A 23,242-nucleotide genomic window follows, 5' to 3' on the forward strand; every position below is an offset into this window, starting at 1 on the left:
CTTTCACGACGCGAGCTATAAATGATACTCGACTTGTTCCGTTTCAGCGCCTTTACAGGAGTATAAACATTTGCTTTCAGGTTTTATTTATTGATGAAGGGTTAGATAGGAGTTATGTAAAATGATGTTATGGTATTTCCATAAAAAATATTTAATTAATTATGGATACGATTATATTAATAATTATTTTTTCGGCTTAATAACGTAATTATTTGACGAGGGACTCGACTAGTTTCAAGCCTTACTAGAGGCTCATATTCAAAAACAGCATTCCGTGATACACGACGCGGCGACTGTTACGCTGCTACTGTTTACGTGTGTACGCCAAAAAACAGTATTTAATTTTGCATATCTCACGAAAGTTGTAAAATAAACTTATATAAATTGTCAAATGTTTTGTCTGTAGATAAAAAACAAACTTTTGGTAGTCGTAACACGCCTCTGGCTACAATTTTATAAAATAGCAGCAAATAGCATTTAAACACTTTTTATTTTGTAAAAAAATATCGACGAAATATTTTTTATATTGTAGATGGTTAAAAATTCGAGTGTACTTCGTTACACCAATGACTTAAATTCAACCATTGCACGTAAATAGGTACGCACAGTTTATTTGAAAAGTTTTATAAGTACTGTTAGTACTTGTGAATCTAAAAATACTATTAAATGCTGTTCAGACAGACCAGATTGGCGATATATTAAAAAAGGGCCAAATTAAAAGTACCCTTAACCGACGAGCATGCATGAAAAGACTGATGACTGTTGATGAAGCGAAAGAGGTTCTTCCATGAGTATTTCTAATAAAAAGATATACAACATTTAATGAAAATTGTTTGAATAAAGCGTAACAAATAATTACTAAATACACACACATTTTTTAGCAATATCAATTGAGATATTGAAGTATAATTTCTCTTCCACCAGGCAATTCGGCTGGGACACAGTGACAGCGTTCTCCCAGAATGAGGAGATCTACTCCCTGGCGGTCAACGAGCTGGTCACGCAGCTGGAGGCCGCCAACATCACGTGTGCTGCTTCCATCACCTTCGCGGAGTCAGACTTCAAGGAACAGCTGCAGCAGCTCAAGGTATGTCAATGATGTTATAGAAGTAAGACGATTTTACGTGGAATGGTTGATAAATGATCTACATACAAATGTTCACGCATCTTTCGAGAAAGAAGCGTGTTATGAATGGCTGCCCTACTGTTAATACATCGTAGAAGACTCGAGCTACGCATCTTCCTCGCACATCTACTTTACGGCGGTGCATCTTCATAGCACATCTTACGTAACTTAGTATCAGTGGAAACGGTCACATAGTTTCACAGCTTAGCTATTACATTTTCGTAGCATAGCATATTTCTGATGGAAAAGCACCCTGAAGTACTTAGAACTTACCTTTATCCATAACATAACCATAATCACCCACTTACTAAAACAACTTAACTCGCAACACCGGCTTACAACGCGACAGAAGACCAAACTTCGGAAATAAGCAATTTTAAACTTTAACGTTTTCAATGTTTAGGTAATATCGGTGGTGTCTTCGAACCAATACAAACTTAGGTCGTTAAGGTTGAAAATCAATCACTTTTACGAGTTTAATGGAGTTGTGTAATGAAATGGAGTGAGTAACAGGTATGAGGCTGACGTATGTGTTGGTATGATGAGCTATCGTTTACAGGTATCGTCCTGATATAGGACGCACCTTAAGTTCGGTTATGATGGAACTATTTTCGTCTTGTCAAACAGTTTAGGAAGGGTTGTTTAGATTGTTTCGACCTGTTAGTTGAATGGATGTATACCCTGATTTGTCCAAAGCGTCATTGCATAATGAAGTTCTGAAATGCAACATTCTGTACGAATTGCCACGTTTCACATCACATCAACAACCTATTAGTGGTCACTGCTATCCAAAGGCCTCTTCTCACGCGGAGAAGGTTTGATCACCACGCTTGCTCATTGCGGGTTGACTATTTCAAATTTATAATTAGAAATTATAAGCCCAGGTTTCCTCACGTTGTTTTCCTTCACCGTTTCTCAGTGGTGTCTAAATAATCTTAGAACTTGGAAAAAGTCACATTGGTACTTGCCGTTGGTAGGTTTCGAACCCCCGTTCTCATGCAACGAGGAGCATCTATAAACTTCCGGGCCACCACCACGTTGCCACGTTTAGTTTATCTTTAATATTCGCATACAAAATATGATGTAAGCAATAATTCCGACAGAACATTGATACAACCACGTTAGGAGGTACAAATCAGTTGTCAGAACGACACAGACAGACAATGCAGTTATGTGCCTCAATTAGTTCCAGCTGCGACTCGAACCCAATCATTGTCGATGTTGCCACTATCAATCATAACCTCTACCATGATTTTGAAGCAATAATTTTTGTCAATACTCGATTGTGGTGACGCCACGTCACCTTTTTATATAGAACATTTTTCTGTGATCGCTAGAGACACTGCTGTTATTATATCATGGGGCGTGTAGGTGCCCACTTACAGAATGCGCCCACTTCTCAGAAATAAGTATACAAGTCCGAAATTTTACAAATTTAATACCAATGTGACTTTTTCCGATTTACTTATCATGAATCGTGTACTTTCCAGGATTATTTAGACTACTGAAAAATTAAAGGAAAGAACAAGAAAATATATCGCGAGGAAACCTGAACTTATAATTTCGAATTATAAGTTTGAAATCGCCATTCCTGCTTGATCAAGCGTGGTGATTGACACTCAAACCTTCTCCGTGTGAAAAGAGGTCTTTGGTCAGCAGTGGTTGTAGCAGTAGTTATAGGCTGATGATGTGATTAATGTCCTCTTGCTCATTCTTCTCCATAGGAATCTACACTTTGGAAAGAGCAAATAGCTTCACTAGAGGACTGACCGACAGACAGACCTTATTAATATTATTATATTTGCTTTGACGTTCAAAAGTGCCTTCCTGGTCTATTTGAAATAAATAATTTTGAATTTGACTTTGACCTTTTGAAAAGAGGCCTTTGGTCAGCAGTGGCAGTAGCAGAACCTACTTATAGGCTAATGATGATGATGTGGTAAATGAAGTCGGTATCGAGTATCGACAAATACTTTTGCTTTAAACCCATGGTAGAGGTAACTCGTTGACGAGTGGAGAGCATTCACAGGTCGTGTTTGTTTGTCGACGCGGTTCCTGAGTCAGGAGTGTTGGCTGTAATTGATTTATGCATAACTAAAGGTCGCTTGTTTGATGCCGAATTGTGAGTAGGCTGTACTGCATAATTTATTGCTAAACCGATATTATACTGATCCATATTCAGATTGACTGTGTCGTCAGGTAAATGTTAGATGATGGGATTGTTGAGCAATAAATCGTAAAAGTGTTATAGGGGTTTTATGGGTTTTTGAAAATTTCTCAGTAGCAGCTCGTAGTCTAAAATTAATTACATATTAGTGTCTCAGAGTCTCGTAATCTAAAATTAATATGTATATTCGTGTGCTAATTGGATTACATTTGACTATTGAACATTGTACATATGTGCAATGCATCTCTGCCCAACCCTCCGACCCGTTTGGACAAAGCATTACTGGGCTGATTTCGGTTTTTCGAAAATCTCTCAGTAGTAGTAGCACGGAGTCTGGTATTGTGCCTAGTTTATGCCCCTATTATATGGGACTTATAACACAAATGGTCAAAAGTGAGTGTACATTGTATACCGGCATTACATGCCATAATGTGCACCTCTGCCTATCCCTTCCGGTATAAAAGGCGTTACGAAAAATCAGTAGTTAACACAACAATTTTAAGCCAAAAAGCCAGTTTAAAACCAAGCATTGTTTAACCCGACCTCAAAGCCGAAGTTGTAACAACTTTGCTTACCCACTGTTAGCAACCACAACATAGCAGCTTCTGTAAATCACTGATAAAAGCATTCTCCAGAATTAATAAATAAACATTAATTAATTAAATAATTGTGGCTTCTAAATGTTCTCTTTGATTTTGTAATTAAAACTGAGATAATCTTTTCTTTTGGATTTATCTTTTGAGATTATTTCTTATAACACTTTGGACTTTAACTTTTTTTATGTTATAAGCCGGTAAACGAGAAGACGGATCACCTAATGCTAAGCAATTGCCGCCGCCCATGGACACCCGAAACACCAGAGGCGTTACAAGTGCGTTACGGGACTTTTGGGGTTAGGAATTTAAGGGTTGTTGGGGAATAGGGGATTGGGAAAGGGGTAATTGGGCCTCCCTTTGGAACATTGGGACTTAATACCTAAATATCGTAAATCTTAATGTTGCGATTTGTCCAATTCAAGCAATAAAATAAAACATTTCTACTTACTTGGTTCTTTTATCAGTCACGCCTTTTGCACATTATAGCACGTCATGCCGCTATACAATGTACACCAACTTTTCATAAATTTATGTTATAAGTCCCGCTGCTTTAGTGTGTGTTTATGCTAAGTGTTTATGCTATAAGGACATATAATAGCCTATTACCATATACCGGCCACATTTCCAAAACCGGAATAAAAATATGTCCGCCAAGCAACACAAATTCAATTGTCATACACACAACAATACATCTTATATGATATCGTTAGTTTTATTTGCAATACATATAAACCTGTTTGTTTGTTTGTTTGTTCCCGTGCTAAGCGAAGCAGAATACAGACAAAGACGGGCCGACACTACAGTGTCTACAGTACATCTTCAGTAAATAATACATTATTTACTCTCTTCACCCCGTTAGATATGCAAACGTGAGCTGTTTTCTTGATTATATTTTTTTCTTTCTCACTTCCTACATATTGTAAAAGGTTACGGAATAAGACTGTTTGTTTGCTAGTTATGTTATTTGTGTAACGGAAATTTAATGCTGAACACAGTTTAATGCACTATCTATTTAAAGGTAAAAAAGGCAGAGGTGCACATTATGGCACTGTACAATGTACAGCCACTTTTCACAATTTATTTAACTGTAACTCCCATGTATTAGAGAGTGAGCCTATTGCCAAATACTGGACACAATTCCAGACTCCGTGCTAGTACTGAAAATTTTTCGAAAAACCGACATACAGACATGTCAAGCGTAATAGAGACGCTAGCTACTACATACTTAATAAAAAAAAAATCCTGCATAGTTTTAAATAAAACAAATACATAATCCCTGAACCAAACTCCTACTAAACACTTCCTTATACTCGTAATAAAACAAGTCTCATGTCTCCACAAAAGAACTAACACAAAAATATCAGTTACAGGAGTTTCTACTTTGCTCTCTTTGTGGTGCGTCATATCAAATTGATACTGATTATACCTTTAAGGTAAGCGTCCACACGACCGCATCAGAAGCATCGCACGCAACGAATATTAATGGAATGCTGATGCCAAAAATCCGGGTGAAAGTGGTATCGGCAATACGATTGCTGATGCTCGCATCGGCAATCCGATGGCTGTCGATACAGTGGACGCAGTTTGAAAAATTAATCCGTTTAATGCGTGCGATGCGTACGATGCGGTTCTGGTGGACGCTTACCTTTATAGTGACTTGTATGAAGATCGCTGACACTGAAAGATTCGCACTGGATATATGATCACGCTGCAATTCCCTAAGGACACAGCAAGTCACTCGTCAGTGTACTCCTAAATATAAACCTTTCTATTTCATTCCTAAGGTGTTTTTAGCCAATGCATTGTTTTAACTCTTCAAAAGGATAAGCGAATGATTAGGCTGTAACACGCATTTTCCACTATGAGTAAAATATTAAGTTAATGTAAAACTTGTCGTAATGGCCATCTTGGTCGTGAACCACTAACAAACACTGAAAAAAAAAGATCGTGAGGAAACCTGGGCTTAAAATTTCTGGTTACAAATTTGAAATCGGCAACCCGCATTAAACAAACGTAGTGGTTAATGCTCAAACGAAAAAAAGCCTTTGGTCAACAGTGGTCATTTACAGGCTGTTGATGTTATTGTTGTTGAAATGTAAACTTACTGCTTACTTTCCATTATGAGTTCAATATAACAAGAAGTTTAATAGCCATTTGTTATACCTACATAAGACAAAATAATCATTTGTTTTGTTTAATTGTCATCAGGAGTTGGACACCCGTATCATCATCGGCAGCTTTTCACAGGAGATGATCCCGAAGATATTCTGTGAGGTGAGTCGGATTTAAGATAGGCCACAAGTAGTCTGTAGTATCTACTCATACATCATACAAGTATCAACTCTTCTAGTTCTAAAATTTTTACGACAGAAACAACTATTGAAACTCTAGTCCATCAACCTCTGGTGTACATTTACGTAGTTCGGTAGGAGTTTTGACAGTTGTCACTTTATTGTAATTTTACTTATAAACTCACGATTTGAACAAAACATTTTACTTCTATTAAATCTCTCAGACTTCGGTAGTAAGTGTGCGGTGTTTCTGAGATCGCAGGCGTTCAGACTGGGCATGTTCGGTGCGGAGTATGCCTGGCTAGTGTCGGGCATGCCCCCGCGCATCCGCGGCGCCCCGCCCTGTGCCCGCCCACAACTTGCGCGTGCGCTCGAAGGCTTGGTCACCGTCACTGCGCACAGAGGTATCGTTGGAGATGCTGCTTCTATTTCTGGGTTGGTAAGTATTGAGAAACTTTTCTATCGTATCAATATAATGTCCTTAGCATTGTGGCTCGACAAATAAATCGTCATGCCTTTTATCCCGGAAGGGGTAGGCAGATGTGCACATTGCGGCACGTAATCGTTATAAAATATACCATGTATCGCCATATACTGAGCACAATTCCAGACACCGTGCTACCACTGAGAAATTTTCGTATAACCAAAAAAAGTCCAGTAATACTTTGCTCGACCCGGGAATCGAATCCGAGACCACTTGTCTGGCAGTCGCACTTGCGACCACTCGACCTACGAGGCAGACTACCTATCGTTAAAAAATTAACACCTCCAGTTTAATAAGTGTCCTGTCTAGTATCCATAAACATAATAAAAAAATACCTCTATATTTAAACACTACAACAGAAATAATTTTAAAACAAAAAACCTGAAGTTAACCGGCAATAAAAATGGAACATAAAGCATAATGCTCTGGTACAAACGCGATTTTAATTGAATGACATACGAGTATTTATTATTCATTCATTCGTTCATTCGAAAAGAGACTGAATCGTATAATGAATGCAAAATTCGGCATCGCCAGGAGGTGAACACTGAACGTAGTGATATCTGCGCTATATGTATAGTACAGGGATGGACTTCATTGCAGTTGTAGAACACTGTTATTAATCGAGTCGGTAAAAGCCATTTATGCCCGGTTTCTGAGTAACATTTACCGGTAGTTTATCTATTAATTTGCGCTATTAGTTTGATAACTTATGAATGTGCGCTTCTGAACAACGCAGTGCAAGTTAAACTCCGCATAAACTTCGATTAACCTAACACGTTAACTGCTACATAGGTCACCGGTGACCTACGTTAGTAGAGGATTTAGAATTTCTACAGTTTTCTGATGGCAGTTAAAAGCTTAACTGACCAATGCGATTCATTAATCTGCAATCAATCTGGTTTTCAGTACTACATCACAGTCCACATCTGATCTAGTCTGATCGGAGACCAAACGCTGATCAGTCAAGTATAAAAATAATAAAAACGTTAAAAAGAAATTATTTCTGTAAACAGGCTACAAACAGGACATTTACACGTCAATATGTTAGCTATCAGATTGGCATTTTATATCCAACTATTCTGAGAAGAAACTATAGGACATTCAAAGGTCCGAGTCTCCTTTGTAGTCCACTTGTCCATTTCAGTGTGCATTTATAATGTTAGAGACTTGGATAGAAGTAACGTGCTGATATGCAAAGTGTCGCAAATTTTCAGTAATAAGTTCTTTGAAAAATCTATAAATTATTGTTTCGGGTCTGATTTTGACTTGCATATTGCAAAGTATTAACGTGTCTGAAAACGCAGTTGCGTATCGTAGTTACGATACAGGCTATAATACAAATCCAGGGGCCCAGTAACCCGGAGCTGTGGACTGTCTAGCGGGTTACCGCGGCCCCCGCTCGACAAGCAAGAATAGGAACGGGATGATTTTTAGTCAGTAAGAGTCTGACACTCTCTCTCGCCTCACCCAAGGCGGGAGAAGATATTGGATGATATCCCCTCCTCAAAAAAAAGAGCCATGTTTTAGAACAAAGACCGGCTTCATGCCGTCTATCTCCAAAATACCACTTAGATTACCTAATTCTCTATACAGTAAACTAGCACAGATTTCTCCGAAATAACCGTTTGCCGCCGTAAGCTGCGATATTTTATTTATCCGCGTACCTACATCACGAAGATATACAACTGACACAAAGACGTATTCTCTGCCGAGTAATGCTTTATTCATTGCATTCCACCACATAGTAGCCAATAAAAGTACTCTGTATTAAATACTCTTTTTACCCAACTGTACAAAGAAAGGTATTTCAATATGAATAGTCTCAATCGATATTAATATTTACAGAATCTTTGGTTTGAGTGGTTGATAAAGCGCTACTGTTGGGCAAGAAGTCTCCGTTATTTCTTGGTCGGGTAAAGTGTCATTGGTTGGGTTTACAAAATTAGATAATAGCATATTCACATTATCAGCCTATAAGTGACCACTGCTGGTCAAAGGCCTCTTCTCACATTGCTCAATGTGGGTTGGCGATTTCAAAGTCATAATTAGACATTATAAGCCCACGTTTCCTCACGATGTTTTCCTTCACCGTTTGTCAGTGGTGTCTAAATAATCTTAAAAAATACCTACGTATAACTCGGAAAAAGTCACATAGGTACTTGCTGCTGATAGGTCTTGCATGAGAAGCGAGCGTCTTAAACCTCCGGGCAACCACGACATGTAGTAGTAGTATGTGCCTGATGTTAAATAAAATATTCTTTCCATATTACATGGACTAGAAGTAAGTGTGTGTTACATTTAATAAGAGCTAACCACGTAATAAAAACCATGATATAACTACATGAGGATTTTATTAGCAAATTAGATGTAACCCACGCTATACCTAGGCAGACTAATCAGGTCGATAAACCACAAGCACTAATTGTAGCGGTTAGCACATCGGGAGGCCAAAGTTTGATCATTTATGTTTACAGAACTTTGTGTAGGTCTAGGTAACAAGTTGGAGTTGTGAACATGAATAGAAACTGACATGACTGAATGGAGTACGGTAATTTAATTAGGAGACAGTTTTACTGAAGTATGCTTACATATTCGACAACTATTTAAAAAAAATAGGTATACGGATAAGACTTATAGCTAACTGTACTCGTCTCAACGTCTCTAGCAGCTTGGTAGGGTAAAAAAGTACAATGGACCTACCTATCGTGCTTGCGAAAGTAGATTTGGAGACATTTTTATTTAGTGACCCGGCAAACTTCGTAGCACCTTAAACATTTTTTCTCACCTTTTACACCTTCCCTAGACTTCCACAATAATTCAACACTAACTAACATTTTCTAATAGGTCCAGCCGTTCTCGAGTTTTAGCTAAAGGAACAACAATTGATTCTTATATAGGTACCTATAAAAAAATAAAGACATTTCTTTCTACTCTGCAAAGCCACTAAAGAACCACTGGGATCTCAACCAATTGACAAAGATTTAATGCTCAGATGCATAAAAACCAATTAACATTGTTTGTCGTTTGTCATTGCCAAACTCTAATAAAACCCGTTTTTTCCACAGACCAACGAAATGTTCCACCGAGAGATGGAAGCGGCAGGAGTCGCAGTCTCCCCCTATGCTCCACAAACATATGACGCAGTTTGGGCAATAGCTCTAGCGTTAAGCAAAGCTGAACAGCTCTGGAGGTCTTTGGGAGACCAGAGCAATAATGGAACGAATGCTACAAGACTTGGACTCAGCCACTTTGATTATGATAGGCAGGATATGGCCAAGGAGTTTTTGGACCAGCTCGCGAACCTCAGTTTTGTTGGAGTTTCGGTAATTTCAATTTAGACTTTTACTTTTTAGGTACTTTTTTATGTTAAATGGGCCGACGTTGTTATTATTAGTAAAATGTAGATTTTAAGATTGATTTGGAGAAGTTGAGTTTAAAAGATAGGTTTAAATAAACGAACGTAGCACACACATATGTTTAAATATTCCTTGTTCGGATCAATTACACTCAATCAATGTTATAAATGCCAAAAATATTATAAATCGTTTACTTTCTGATTAATTATTAAACTGACTATGAGCGACAGTTTTGAAAGTCACTTAAAACCCAAAATCCCCAGTAATACCTAAATTAAACACGTGCAGTAAATACCTACACTACACAAGATATCACAAATTAATGTCAAATTAACAGAATAGAACTTTCAAACGCATTTACAGGATTAACCACGTCAAATAAATTACCTCGAACATATGCGAGTGAAACGGAATTAACATACATTTGAATATTCGGGAACAGATGTCGATAACAAGTTAGGAATTAGTGGATTGTTATTAATTATGTATATTTACTTCAACATAATCATATAGAAAACGCCCACTACTGCCTCTGAGGTAATATGGCGTATGAAAGTTCTGGAAATTTCCACAAGACAAAACGATGTTTAAATGATTGAGAAGTAACCTTAGGGTCGGTTCACACAGACCGGCTCGGAGAGTCGAAGAGGAGAGCAAATTAATTGTATCACGTTGAAAACAGAGTCTTAAGTATTTTGTTAAGGTTAATTTTTTTATGTGCATTGTTATTATCATTATAAAAAAACCGGAGCTGCGGACTACCTAGGTTTACCGGGGCTCCGGTTCGTAAAGCAGGAGTAGGAACGGGGTGGTTTTTAGTCAGTAAGAGTCTGACACTCCCTCTCGCCTCACCTAAGGCGAGAGAAGTCATTGGATGATTCCAACCCTTAAAAAAACCCACCCACCCTTAAAAAAATGCCTATTTGAAATTGTTGGCGACTTCGCTGCGACCGACTATTATATGATTCGGTCTGTGTGAAAAGAAAAACACGCACCGATGCTCTCCGATCCGGTCTGTGTGAACAGACCCTTATATTTGAGCAAAAGGTTATAGTAACGTAATTTCTCTTCTTAAGCTCTTGGTCAAGGCCACACATAACTTCTTACCTTATATGTTTAAGTATAAGGTCGTTATTACATTGTCTCTCTTCTTACCTAAGTAATTCTAGATATTCCTGTTCACACGATCCATATTTTATTCCGTACCTAATCGACTTTTAAATTCATCACTGTCGTGCCTCGTAGCTTCTGATTGTGTGCCGTGTTATTCTCACCGAGAGAATATGTAGGAATGTAGGTACGAAGATAATATATTTCAAGAATATCAGTCTAATCACCTTTTGATATTTCCAGGGCCCCGTTTCGTTCAATGGAGCAGACAGGATAGGCACGTCTGCTTTCTATCAAATTCAAGGTACGTTTTTCTCGACATTTAATTACGACTAACACATTTCTGAATAACGCTTATTTTTTCTCAATATTACCTAGGTAATAACTAGGAGATACATAAAATGCCGTAGTTATTAATAAGTTTTTTTAAAACGATATACAGTTTATCTAGCATAGCAAGTCACATACATTATTCTTTTTTATGTTATAAGCCGGAAAACAAGCAGACGGGTCACCTGATAGTAAGCAATCACTATCGCCCATGAACACTTGAAACACCAGAGGCGTTACAAGTGCGTTGCCAGCCTTTTGGGGGTTATGAATTTAAGGGTTGTTAGAAATATTACTTTCGACAAAAACAAACACAATACTAAAACTCCCATTATTTTCCAGGTGGTAGACCGAAAACAGTAGCCCTATACACCCATGGGAGGGAGATGACCTGTACTGACTGCGCTCGTCCTCAATGGGCGGGAGGAGTTCCAGCTGCTCGGAGGGTGTTGGTCCTCAGAGTGGACTCCGTGTGGCCTCCTGCCAGACTTGCAGTCGCTGCACTAGCTGCGTTGGGGGTTGCCTTAGCTCTAGCTTTCCTGGTGTTCAACTTGCATTATAGTAAACGAAGGTGAGTTTTTATTTTACAACTTTATTGTTTTAAGGCCACCCAATTAAAGAAAGTAACTTTTTCACCTGGTTGTGTCTTTGCTAAGAACTTTTATGCCTCACAAGCCCTAAACAGAACTCTAAACAAAGGTTTTTATAGAATTGGGTGCAAACAAGCAGGCGAATCACCTGATGGTGAGCAGTCGATACCAAAAATGGGAACCCGCACCACCAGAAAAGTTGCATGTGCATTACTAGGAGGAGGAAAGAATTTGGCTTAACCGCTAGATGAAACATAACTCAAAATGCTGCGAGAAACAAAAACATGTGAAAACTTTAAACCTCAACTACCAAAGTAAGTAATGGCCGATTAAATCATGTTTCCAGATCAATAAAGCTGTCATCTCCTCGTCTGAACAACATGACACTGATCGGCTGCGTGTTAGTCTACACGGCGGTGGCCCTGCTGGGAGTCGACAACGCGACCCTTCCTTCTTACGTGCCCTTCTCGGCAATGTGCACTGTAAGTCCATATAAAATATTTGAATAACTATTAAGTAATGGTGTCGTCCCTTTATTTAAGTTCGCCACTTCTTCCCTTCTTAACAATAAAACTGCTTTGTGTTACATACGATTTTGCTTCATCATCATCATCACTATCAGCCTTTTCTCGTCCCCTGCTAGACATAGGCCTCTCCAATGGCACGCCGCTGAGCTCATTTTGCACGATATGGCTTACGATGACTTTTTTTTTAATGTTAAATGGGCGGACGTTTGGCCGCTATCTCGCCTGATGGTAAGTGATGATGCGGCCTACGATGGAGCACGTCTGCCCATAAGCAACCTATTCACTCAGGCTTTGAAGACACCCAGGTTATACCCATCAGGAAACACAGACTCCGGCAAGGAGTTCCACTCCCTAGCAGTTCGCACAAAATAACTAACGATGACTAAAATAAAAATGATGTCAAAAACTATATTTCCATGTGAAAGTATCGTGTATCTTCTTCCAGGGCAGAGTCTACATCCTCTCGGCTGGATTCTCCTTGGCTTTCGGATCCATGTTTGCGAAGACTTACCGCGTACATAGAATATTTATAAGGTAAGTAACATAAAAACTTCCGGAGCTGCGGACTGCCTAGTGGGTTTACCGGGGCTTCGGCTCGAAAAGCAGGAGTTGGAACGGGTGGTTTTTAGTCACTAAGAGTCTGACACTCCCTCTCGCGTCGCCTAAGGCGGGAGAAGTCATTGGATGATTTTCCCCCCTTAATAAGGAGTAACATAAAAACTGACCGAACTACCTTTTTTCTAGGATCCGCATATCGTTACAGAGTTTGAATCTGATAATTTAATGTTTTAGTTGAATGTTAGCTTTAAAATACATTTTCATGATATCTTCATCATATCCTCAATTTTTCCAGCAACCGCAGTGGAGTCTGCAAAACCAAGTTGCTACAAGACACACCATTGATTTCGCTGGTGTGTGCGTTACTGGTCATCGACGGAATGATAGTCACACTGTGGACGATGCTGGACCCCATGGAGAGGCATCTCAAGAACCTGACGACGGAGATCAGCACGACTGATAGGAGTGTCATTTATCAACCTCAGGTGAGACGATGCTTTTAAGGTACCAGAAGAATTTTATTAAGTCCATTTTGATACAGTAACAGAAGTGCTTTTTAGTGTCGTTTTAAAGAAAATCGGTTTAGCTTAATAACTCACTCTCTTCTTAGGAAAATTTTAAACTCCACTCCTTTTTTCGGCTATAAACATAACATTTTTAAGTCCTATACCAAAAATTAACATTGCAATACCTCTTTCAGATAGAAGTCTGCAAATCCCAAAATACGACAGGCTGGCTTTGTGCCCTCTACGCCTATAAGGGTCTGCTGCTCATCGTAGGGGTCTACATGGCTTGGGAGACCAGAAACGTGAAGATATCAGCTCTAAATGACTCCAAATACATAGGAATCAGTGTGTACTCCGTCGTCATCACTAGCGCCAGTGTGGTGGTTATTGGAACTATCATCTCTGAGAGAGCCACTCTGGCCTACATCTCCATAACAAGCCTAATTTTGATAACTACTACGTCCACGTTGTGTTTGCTGTTTTTACCGAAGATTGTCGCTATTAGGAGTAATGGTAAGTAATATAGGGATTTTTTTTGTAAACGAGCATATGGATCACCTGATCTCTCTCACCTGATCCATATGCTCGTTTACTGGTGATGGTAAGCAATCGCTGTCGCCTATGGACACCCGAAACACCAGTGACGTGTGCGTTGCCGGCCTTTTGGGGATTAGGAATTTAATGGTTGTTGGGGAATCGAAGGAAAGATTGGGAACTGCCGAAGCATGGCTCTCCCAAACTTCAATTTGAGAATACCATGTTTTTATTTTTCAGCTGAAGAAGACCCAGTAATACAAAGCATGGGCCTAAGACTAGAATGTAAGACGAGAAGATTCGTGACAGACGAGACTCAAGAACTTCACTTCAGGATAGAGATACAGAACAGAGTGTACAAGCGGGAGGTGGCAGCACTGGACAAGGAGATCGGCAGGCTGGAGAAATTGTTGGCTGAACCCCTGGACTCGGGGAGCGGGTCCAACGCATCCCTGTCTTTGCATAAACGGGTAAGTCTGATTCACTTTTTCATACAAAGAAAATATCCATTAAGGAGATAATAAAATAAAAGGAAAAATAAGTCATAATGTTATCTTTAAATAAGATCAATCGATAACTAGGCCAGAAATATTTCTGTCTTCTGTGTTTTAAAACACTTGTTATTCTTCCAGACTGAACTAAACACCGTTGAAGAAGAAGGCATGGCTCACGTAGACGGTGACAGACGCACGCCGAGCATCAGCGGCGGTCTACCAATGCTACTCCTATCCGTCCTCCCCCCAGTCATACCTCGAGCCAGCTGGCCATCAACCGACGCCTTCCGAGGACGAAACTCTGTCAGCTTCAGCTCACAACCAAAACTCAACTACAGGAAGTCCCAACCAGCAATAGACTTATACAACCTCTGCCTAAACAAGAGAGAAGAACACACCGGTCTACTCAGCAGAATAAAGAGTTTCTTCGGCAGCAGTAGACCGTCAAGTAGAAAAGCTTCTACCATGTCAATAGCAGACCCTACAGGAGCCAGTATAGCAGCAGCACTCAAAATGCATGTTGGTATGATAGCAGGACTTGTTCCAGGGAACAGGAAACATTCCATGGTCCTATCCTGCAACACTCTTCATGTGCCTCATCCAGAACTGAAGCTAAGAAGAGAATCTTATGCGAAAAGTGGTCCTATTATCCGCGTGACTGATGATGAACCTTCTTGTTCGTATGAGCCTGATCCTCCGAGACCGTTGCAGCAAAAGTATATTGCTGAACCTGAGACAAAAGTGAACTTCGTTCTACCAACGACACACCAAAGACCGATGTCTCATCAGAATTCCTGTGAGAAGATCAAAGGGTCTCCTAGGTTTCCTCATCGTATAGCGCCGTCAGCTGCTAATAGTCTGAGCACTCTTGACACTCGACGGAAGACCAGTGCTGACAGCGTGTTCAACATAACTGCGAGGGTTTTCGAAGAACAGAGACGGTACAGCCATCAGAACGTCAGTCGTGACGCCAAAGGGAAGTCTGTCTTAGAAAGCAGGTGGAAGTCCACTGAGGATGCCAGACCTGGTCCTTCGTCCAGGGAGTAGAAGAAGAGGAACAATGTATGATATTCATTGTACTGTGCCATTATATGTGCCAAAGATTTTCGTAGATTTTTTGTAGATTTGTGTGAATATTAGTCGGATAATTTGTCTTTAAGTACATTATATACAAGATACGCGCGAAAAACATAACCCTTCCTTGGCAGTCGGCTAAAAACAATAGCTCTTGTATTTCTAAGTAGAAATCAAGATAATGTATCAAGTTTGAAGTTAAGTAGAGCCAAGGCAAAATAATATGCCAACAGGTAGAATTGTGTTAACAGCAACAGAAACTACACTTAATTAATGACAAGCTGCAATTTATCTGTACATGGAATAAAACAATATTTTAAACTAACTACATTTACCTATACTTAAGCCCTGTATAAGATAACCTGTATAAAATATTTCACAAGTAAAAAGATTAACTTGGTAATTTTGTCCTATTGTACTGTAGGTACGAAGAAAATGTATGTAAAATCTTCAACTTGATTGTAGAAAACAATACAAAGATTAGATCACGCAACTACAGTAGACATTTTACACGTTTTTAAATATTCACTTTTACTCAAACGAAAATCACATATCTTTAGGTCCAAAATAACGCCATCTCAGTCTTACATTTAAAGAGTAAAAAAGATGGCAATATTATAGTTTTACACTAACACTAAAACCTAAAACCTAAAATAGTTTTACACTAACACTAAAACCTAAAATTAAAACCTACTTTAAATTTGACGGCATAAGTGTCTACTTATGCCGTCAAATTTAAAGTGTAAATGTGTAAATGTCTATTTACACTAATACTGAAGTTAGAAACTTGAAAATGATAGTACTTATTAATTGTACCTAAATAGTAAAATCGGATTAGTTTTAGACCAATGAAAAACGAATATACGCTTTGTTTTAGACGCCTATTGGTTATAACCGACCGGATTTGAATGGAATTACGCCAGTGGGTCAAAATAACCCGAACTTAAACCCGAAATCATCCTAAACACCACCAATGACTAAAAACCACCCCGTTCCTTCTCCTGCTTTGAGCCGGAGCCCCGGTAACCTTTTACGTTGTCCGCAGCTCCGAATCGGGCATCAGCCCTACTGGGCCCCATCCGATACCTAAATTTTATTTATTTTATAATTAATTCTTTTTCTATGTAAGGCAGAAAATCATGTAGTTATTTAATATTTGTAAATGTGTAGATATTGAATCATGTAAAAATCATGACGAAAAAGGAAAATTGACACCAATGATAGATTAGTTTGTAAATACATAAATCAATACTGAATAATAGGTTCATTAAGGTTGAAAATTGTGTAGCAATCTTTTGGTTTTAGGTTTTATATACATATTTAATAAACATACTAAATATTTAATGGATTTCATTAGTTATTTGTTTACGGTATTGGATTAGAAATTCACAGTAGGACTTCTGATATTTTACTCATGTTTCAATTCAGTGTAAAATCTAAAATTTTAATGACCTAAAAATAAATAAAATACCTATACTGTAGAAGGAATACATTCTAAGGACCTATTCTAAAATTGCTGTAAATATTCATTTTTATATGTGTGGAGAATCTGTGTTATTAGACATAGCCTAATTTGTAGAGATTGGTCACTATTTTGTCTTACAATAATATAACTTATCGCTGTCCTTTACGAACGAGGTGTATAAAAAAGAGATGGCAAATATTTAAGTATGAAAATTATGCTATTTATCTCTTTTTACACTTAGTAAAAATCCGTAATAATTGATATAAGGATTATTTAGAAAGACACTCACCATCATACTCAGAGTGATTTAATGATTACTTAACTCAGTCCTTAGTATTTTTTTTCGGAATAAAATTGTTGTTAAAAAATAGTTTGAGTCATCATTCAATGTCTCTGAGTACAGCAGTAAATATTTATAACTATTTAATGAAATCTACACACCAAGAAATAAGAATAATTATTGTTTTCTAGTCTGTATTGTTTTCAAGTCAATAAATGACACATTATTTTTAACAACAAACTACAGTATCGCCAGAAAATCTGTTAATTAATCCAATCTGTCAAAAATCAAATAGATTTTAAACCTTGTCACATTGCAATAAAAATTAAACTCCACTATTTTAGTTACTACAATACATGAAGCAGTCAAACATATAATAATAAAACCTAGATAAATAATAAGTACCGTAAAACGGGGTGAATAGAATTCAAAGGGTGAATAGATACAGGAATGGGGTAAATATAATAGATGTTAAAACATTTTTTATAACATTTATTCACCTAGCTGCACTGACAGACAGACTATTTTTTATTTCTTTCTTTGTTGACGTTTCAAAAGTACCTAAGTAATTTAAAGTTTATTATGGTTTAATTGGAATAAATGATTTTGACTGACTTTTACCACTCTTTTGAATCCATTCACCCCTCTTTTGAATCCATTCAACCCTCTTTTGAGTCTATTCACCCCTCTTTGGTATCCATTCACACCTCTTTTGTATCCATTCACCCCTCGAATTCTATTCACCCCGTTTTACCGTTACGAGGTGACATAGCCTCTCTAAACATACGTAGTCTTTCATTATAAGCAATATTTTAGAAGTTTAAGTAATATATTTAGTATATAAGGTATTTTATTTTTAGAACGTGTATTCTAGATACTTTCCCTGTACTATAAGATGGTCCCACCGTGTTCAATTGTCTATAAAGGGATCCTGTGTGACGTAGATCGATTATTGTGTGAATAAACTTTTATTGGGTTTTAAAAGTAATCTTGGGTTTTATTTGCAAACTTCCCTTATTTGCAATCGTCACTTATTTCAGTATTTGCCGTATTCAGTCATTTAATTATTACTTCCTTCCTTTTACGATTCCTTAGTAACGATTTTATACAATTACTAACGACTGCCTCGTTGGTCGAGTGCGATTGCCGGGCAAAGAGGATGACCTCTTTAGATTTTGATTTTTGTAAAAAAAATATCAGCCCGGAGTCTGGAATTTTGCCCAGTATATAGCAATTAACCCAAATTGTTAAAAGTGGGTATACATTGTACAGTGTACATTTGTACAGTAGCATTTCTGCCTAGCCATTCGAGGATAACTATAATTAAAACTACTGAAAATAATACTGAATGTTTGAAGTTTTGCGAAAGAGATGGATGAATGAATATTTAATAATTAATATTTATATTAAGTTTCTAAATTTTATATTTTTGTAAGGTATTGAATAGTGTTATTGGTTTGTACCGTTCTATTCAAATAAATAAATAAATAAATACACAAATAGATTTGTAACAAACAATTTATTACACTAAACTTACACACGAAATACATTTTAGATATACAATACATATCTACATAACAATGCTACATAATTCAATTAGTATGATCCATACACTTTTTTTTTAAAGGAAATCATCTAATTACTTCTCCCGCCTTGGGTGAGGCGAGAGGCGAGAGTCAGACTCATACTGACTAAAAACTACCCAATTCCTTCTCCTGCTTTGAGCCGGAGCCCCGGTAACCTTTTACGTCGTCCGCAGCTCCGAATGAAGAGTGAGAATGATCAGTACACTTACTTACAAAATTCCAGCCATTTTAACTACCCTTTCTTCAATAATCCGCCTGATATTAGCGTTAACTGAAGGTAAGTCGCTGTGCTTTCTAACTGAGAGTTCTATCTTCTGCACCTGTTCTATTTCTCGCGGCCAGGCCACGAAGTTTGTGATGAGGCAGTCTTTGGGCGAGCCTATGCGGCCCGTGCGCCCGCAGCGATGGATATAGTCGGCGGTGTACAGCGGAAAGTCGTAGTTTATTATATGTTGTGTCTGCAATAGAAAGAAAAGAAATTAAGACTTTGACTGCCAATGGAAAACTGTTGAAGACAAATCCTCCGCTAACGTCGGTCACCGGTGACCACCACGGCATTCAATGGGTTAATAATAATATGCATTTTGATATCAATCGTTTTGTTTATATGTATTAAAACTTTCGTGAAACATACTAAATTAATTAGTATGTTTTTCGGCTTACTCACGTAATTATTTGACGAGGAACTTGACTAGTTTCAAGCCATGCTAGAGGCTCATATTTATGAGTAGCATTCCGCGACAAACGACGCGGCGACTGTCGCGCTGCTACTGTCGAGTTTCTCATCAAATAATTACGTAAGGTAATAATCTATTGCTTTATCGTTCTGCATCCAACAGTTTACTGTAAAAGAATGCTTACGACACCTCCACTCCACAGTTCTGTGCAATTAAGTTTTAAATAAATAAATAAATTACTCACCCTCAAAGTATCCAATCCTCTCGAAGCAATATCAGTACAAGACAGAGCATTGACCTTGCCACTCTTATACAGCTCAAACTTTCCCATTTTTAAAGCAACAGCCATCTTTCCATTTATATTAATACATTCGATGTTATTCTCGTTCAGAAACATGGATACAAAGTCGCAAGTAGAAGTCTTATTGGAGAATATCATGACTGGACGATTCTGGTTCATATCTGCTTGAACTAGACGGAGTAGTTCTACTGGTTTCTGTGCTTTACCGAGTCGTAGGAATCTGGAGAGGAGGGGACATAATTAAGTCAGTATGTTTATAATAACTATATTGAGACATACTAAATTAGCTAAAAATCACGGTTTACTCACTCAGTTACTACAGATATACTAGTTAATGCAAACGCGGTGATGATCTTACCATCAGGGTAACTTGTATGCTCATTTGCCACCTAATCCATAAAAAAAAAGTCTACTCACGCTGCTCATGATGAGAAGTCGCTTTGTGACTCGAAACTAATAGAGCTTTTTTCCATTAAAGTCAACCATGAGTTTTAGTTAATTCAGTCAGTATTAACTACAGGGTTGGTACGGCAGCTGGTGTAGCGGGTTCGATTCTCGCACGGAGCAACTCTTTGTATGATCCGTAAATTGTTGTTTTGGGTCTGGGTGTAATTTATGGTAACTTAGCATCCTATTTATCAATGTAACATGTCACTTACTTATGTGGAACATGAGGCAGTATCCTATGTATGTTGCTGGTGGTGACTGTCTTCAAAGACTCGGGGTCCACGAAGGAGCTCACGGCTGCAGGTAGCTCGTGGGGCATGGTCGCACTCACTAGTGTTATCTGACAGCCCACCGGTGGTGTCTGGATCTGGACTTTATGTTGGATCTGTGGTATAGTCGATAAATAAATCAGAAATTATATTTATTTCTTTTTTTATTATAATCAAAATAGACCTGGCAAATGGACACGCAGAAGAAGAGAAAGAACATAATGATAGCTTAAAATAGATTCTGTCATGTCAAAATAAATAGATTATAACAACAAAATCAAAATAGAACAACATCACAGTTGCAGGAACCAATGCATTATACACTTTATATTTAAAAAAGATAAAAAATATGAAAGGCACAGCCAGTAGGCAGTGATTGTGACATGAACAACTTAGGGATTCCTTTATAAGTAAGAGAGATTGAGAAAATAAGCATTGTGGCATGTGAAAATATAATAATTCTACTTACCGGGAATTTCTTCAATAAATGTGAAACTTTGTCAATGAAACTATCATCCAACAAGGTGTCTGCTTCATCAAGGACCATGTGATGAACATTATTGATCTTGAAAATACCAGTTGAAACCAGTTTGCTGTATGCACCGAGCGTAGTGACGAGAATGTCACAGTATTCTATTGGTGGGTTCAACATCTTCTGTTTTGTACGACCCCCTACGAGGGTGGTTACGTTGAGGTTTAAACGCTGAGCCATGTTTTGAGCCACTTCTCCTACTTGTGTCGCTGAAATAAATTGTATTGGAAGTTATATAGTGGTTTAAGAGAAATCAAAGTTAAATTCAACATTTCAAAGACAAAAAAAAATAGTATAAAATATTAAAAATATAATATTATAATAATCCAAGTATAACTAGTAAACGAAACATATCCTAGGCCCTTAGAAACTTACCCAACTCTCTGCTCGGAGTTATAACAACAGCTAGAGGACTGTTAAACTCTTCTTTAATGCTCGGTTTCCATTCCAATATATGTTGGAATATTGGCAACAAATACGCCAACGTCTTCCCACAACCCGTCTCTGCAGTCATTACAGTGTTGGTACCACTCAATATAGAAGGAATTGCCTTCGTTTGAATAGCAGTCGGCAAAGAAAACCCTTGTTCTGACATAACCTCAATCAAAGCAGGAGAAACTCCTATTTCTTCGAAACTCTTCTTGTAAACCGGCTTTTCTTCCTTCTGATTTGCATTCCCGTATATAATAAAGTAATCGTTCTTCGATTTTTTACTCATCCAACCCTTAGAAGCCAGAGGAATCCCGTCAAACTTACTGTAACTCTGACCTTCATAATGATTAAATTCCGGCCGTTTACATGTTATTATAGGGAGTTTCTTTTTAGCCTGCTTTACACTGTAATACCGGCAGTAGGATAGATTCAATATAGGACGCAATTTAGACATTTTGCGGCTAAAATTCAAATAAGTTTACCAAAAACACAAAAACACATGACAAATTACATCAGTTTGATTTGACATTTAATAATGAAATGACAATGACAGTGACATTCGTTTAAAAAGAAATCAATTCAGTTCGTTCTAAAATAAAAAACTGATAAGGAGATGTCAGGCTAACGAAAGATGTACAAAGATAATGGCGCTAATTATTTAAAAAGTCAAGAGTTTTGATCCCTGAGAAAACGGATATAAACGGATTGATGGTTCGTTAGTTTAGTATACAGCCTTCATTAGCCAGAATCTAGGTAATAGCGGAAACTAGATTGGGATTGACTGAATATTTCAATCAATTGCAATCACAATATAGTAAAAAGTAAGAAAATAATTTGATAGTGCTACTGTTGATCAGTAGGTAGAAGGTTAAGTGCTATAGGCTATAGCTATGTCACGAAGTCTCTAGAAAAAATATTTTTACATAACTACGTCTAAGGTCCATAAACTTAGGTGTTAAGTATTTATTATTGCTTTTTACAACGCCTAGGTATATTTAATTCCAACAGCGTATTATTAAATAGGCATTAAATACTTAGGTACAAACTATAAAACTATTTTAAACGCCTCGTGGTTTTCCTGTAGCTTAGGGACTGATTACTTGGAACAAAGAGCGTCGCCTTACGTATAAAATAAATAAAGAGCTGAAAAATAGTAAAGTTTCAACAAAAAATAATTACAAAATACAATTTACTCATGTTCTAGCTAGAGTAAGTGACCTACTTAAGTATGTAAATCAGTTTTTGGCCAGTCCGCCTCTGAAAACAGACTAAGGATAAATAAGTAGGTACAAGACTCAAAACCAGTTTTTTAGCAAGGATTCATACATAGGTACTTAATCGCAACGTATAAATGTAGCGTAACCGTAAATATAAACCTGACACCTTTTTCCAACTCTCACTTTTGTGTATCACTCAAGTTAATCTAAGTACCGATCTAAGTAATATAGGTCTAAATAATATTTATACAAAAACTGCGTCGTCTACGTCATATTTCATTGTGAACGGA

The 23,242-nt window shown here is 37.7% G+C and overlaps 2 protein-coding genes across 2 annotated transcripts in view; one reads left to right on the forward strand and one right to left on the reverse strand.

Moving 5' to 3' along the window:
• Positions 1–15,733, forward strand: part of LOC118265550 (gamma-aminobutyric acid type B receptor subunit 2) — a 185,905-nt gene extending 170,172 nt beyond the window's left edge. The window contains exons 6-17 of the mRNA XM_050706014.1: positions 925–1,087; positions 6,098–6,163; positions 6,443–6,619; positions 9,733–9,990; positions 11,377–11,437; positions 11,806–12,034; positions 12,400–12,535; positions 13,026–13,114; positions 13,434–13,623; positions 13,839–14,157; positions 14,419–14,648; positions 14,811–15,733. Of these exons, the coding sequence (XP_050561971.1) occupies positions 925–1,087; positions 6,098–6,163; positions 6,443–6,619; positions 9,733–9,990; positions 11,377–11,437; positions 11,806–12,034; positions 12,400–12,535; positions 13,026–13,114; positions 13,434–13,623; positions 13,839–14,157; positions 14,419–14,648; positions 14,811–15,719 (2,827 nt within the window). The 3' untranslated portion in view covers positions 15,720–15,733. The remainder of the gene's footprint in view (positions 1–924; positions 1,088–6,097; positions 6,164–6,442; positions 6,620–9,732; positions 9,991–11,376; positions 11,438–11,805; positions 12,035–12,399; positions 12,536–13,025; positions 13,115–13,433; positions 13,624–13,838; positions 14,158–14,418; positions 14,649–14,810) is intronic.
• Positions 15,734–18,991: 3,258 nt separating this feature from the next.
• LOC118265268 (probable ATP-dependent RNA helicase DDX28) lies at positions 18,992–22,268 on the reverse strand. The gene is made up of 5 exons (XM_035578077.2): positions 21,679–22,268; positions 21,241–21,512; positions 20,715–20,887; positions 19,999–20,275; positions 18,992–19,535 (listed from the first exon to the last, which is right to left on the reverse strand). Exons 1-5 carry the CDS (start codon positions 22,187–22,189, stop codon positions 19,287–19,289), a joined length of 1,482 nt encoding a protein of 493 aa, XP_035433970.2. The 5' UTR covers positions 22,190–22,268; the 3' UTR covers positions 18,992–19,286.
• Positions 22,269–23,242: the final 974 nt, after the last annotated feature.

The sequence above is a fragment of the Spodoptera frugiperda genome, chromosome 28, assembly GCF_023101765.2.
Source record: "Spodoptera frugiperda isolate SF20-4 chromosome 28, AGI-APGP_CSIRO_Sfru_2.0, whole genome shotgun sequence".
Classification (NCBI taxonomy): domain Eukaryota; kingdom Metazoa; phylum Arthropoda; class Insecta; order Lepidoptera; family Noctuidae; genus Spodoptera; species Spodoptera frugiperda.

Excerpts from the sequence above, each read along its gene's own strand:
- LOC118265268 (XM_035578077.2), bottom strand. The coding sequence starts at position 22,189 with ATGTCTAAATTGCGTCCTATATTGAATCTATCCTACTGCCGGTATTAC. Across the intron at positions 20,888-21,240 it reads ATTTATTGAAGAAATTCCCG|ATCCAACATAAAGTCCAGAT; the intron begins GTAAGTAGAATT and ends ACTATACCACAG. Across the intron at positions 19,536-19,998 it reads GAGGATTGGATACTTTGAGG|ACACAACATATAATAAACTA; the intron begins GTGAGTAATTTA and ends TTTCTATTGCAG.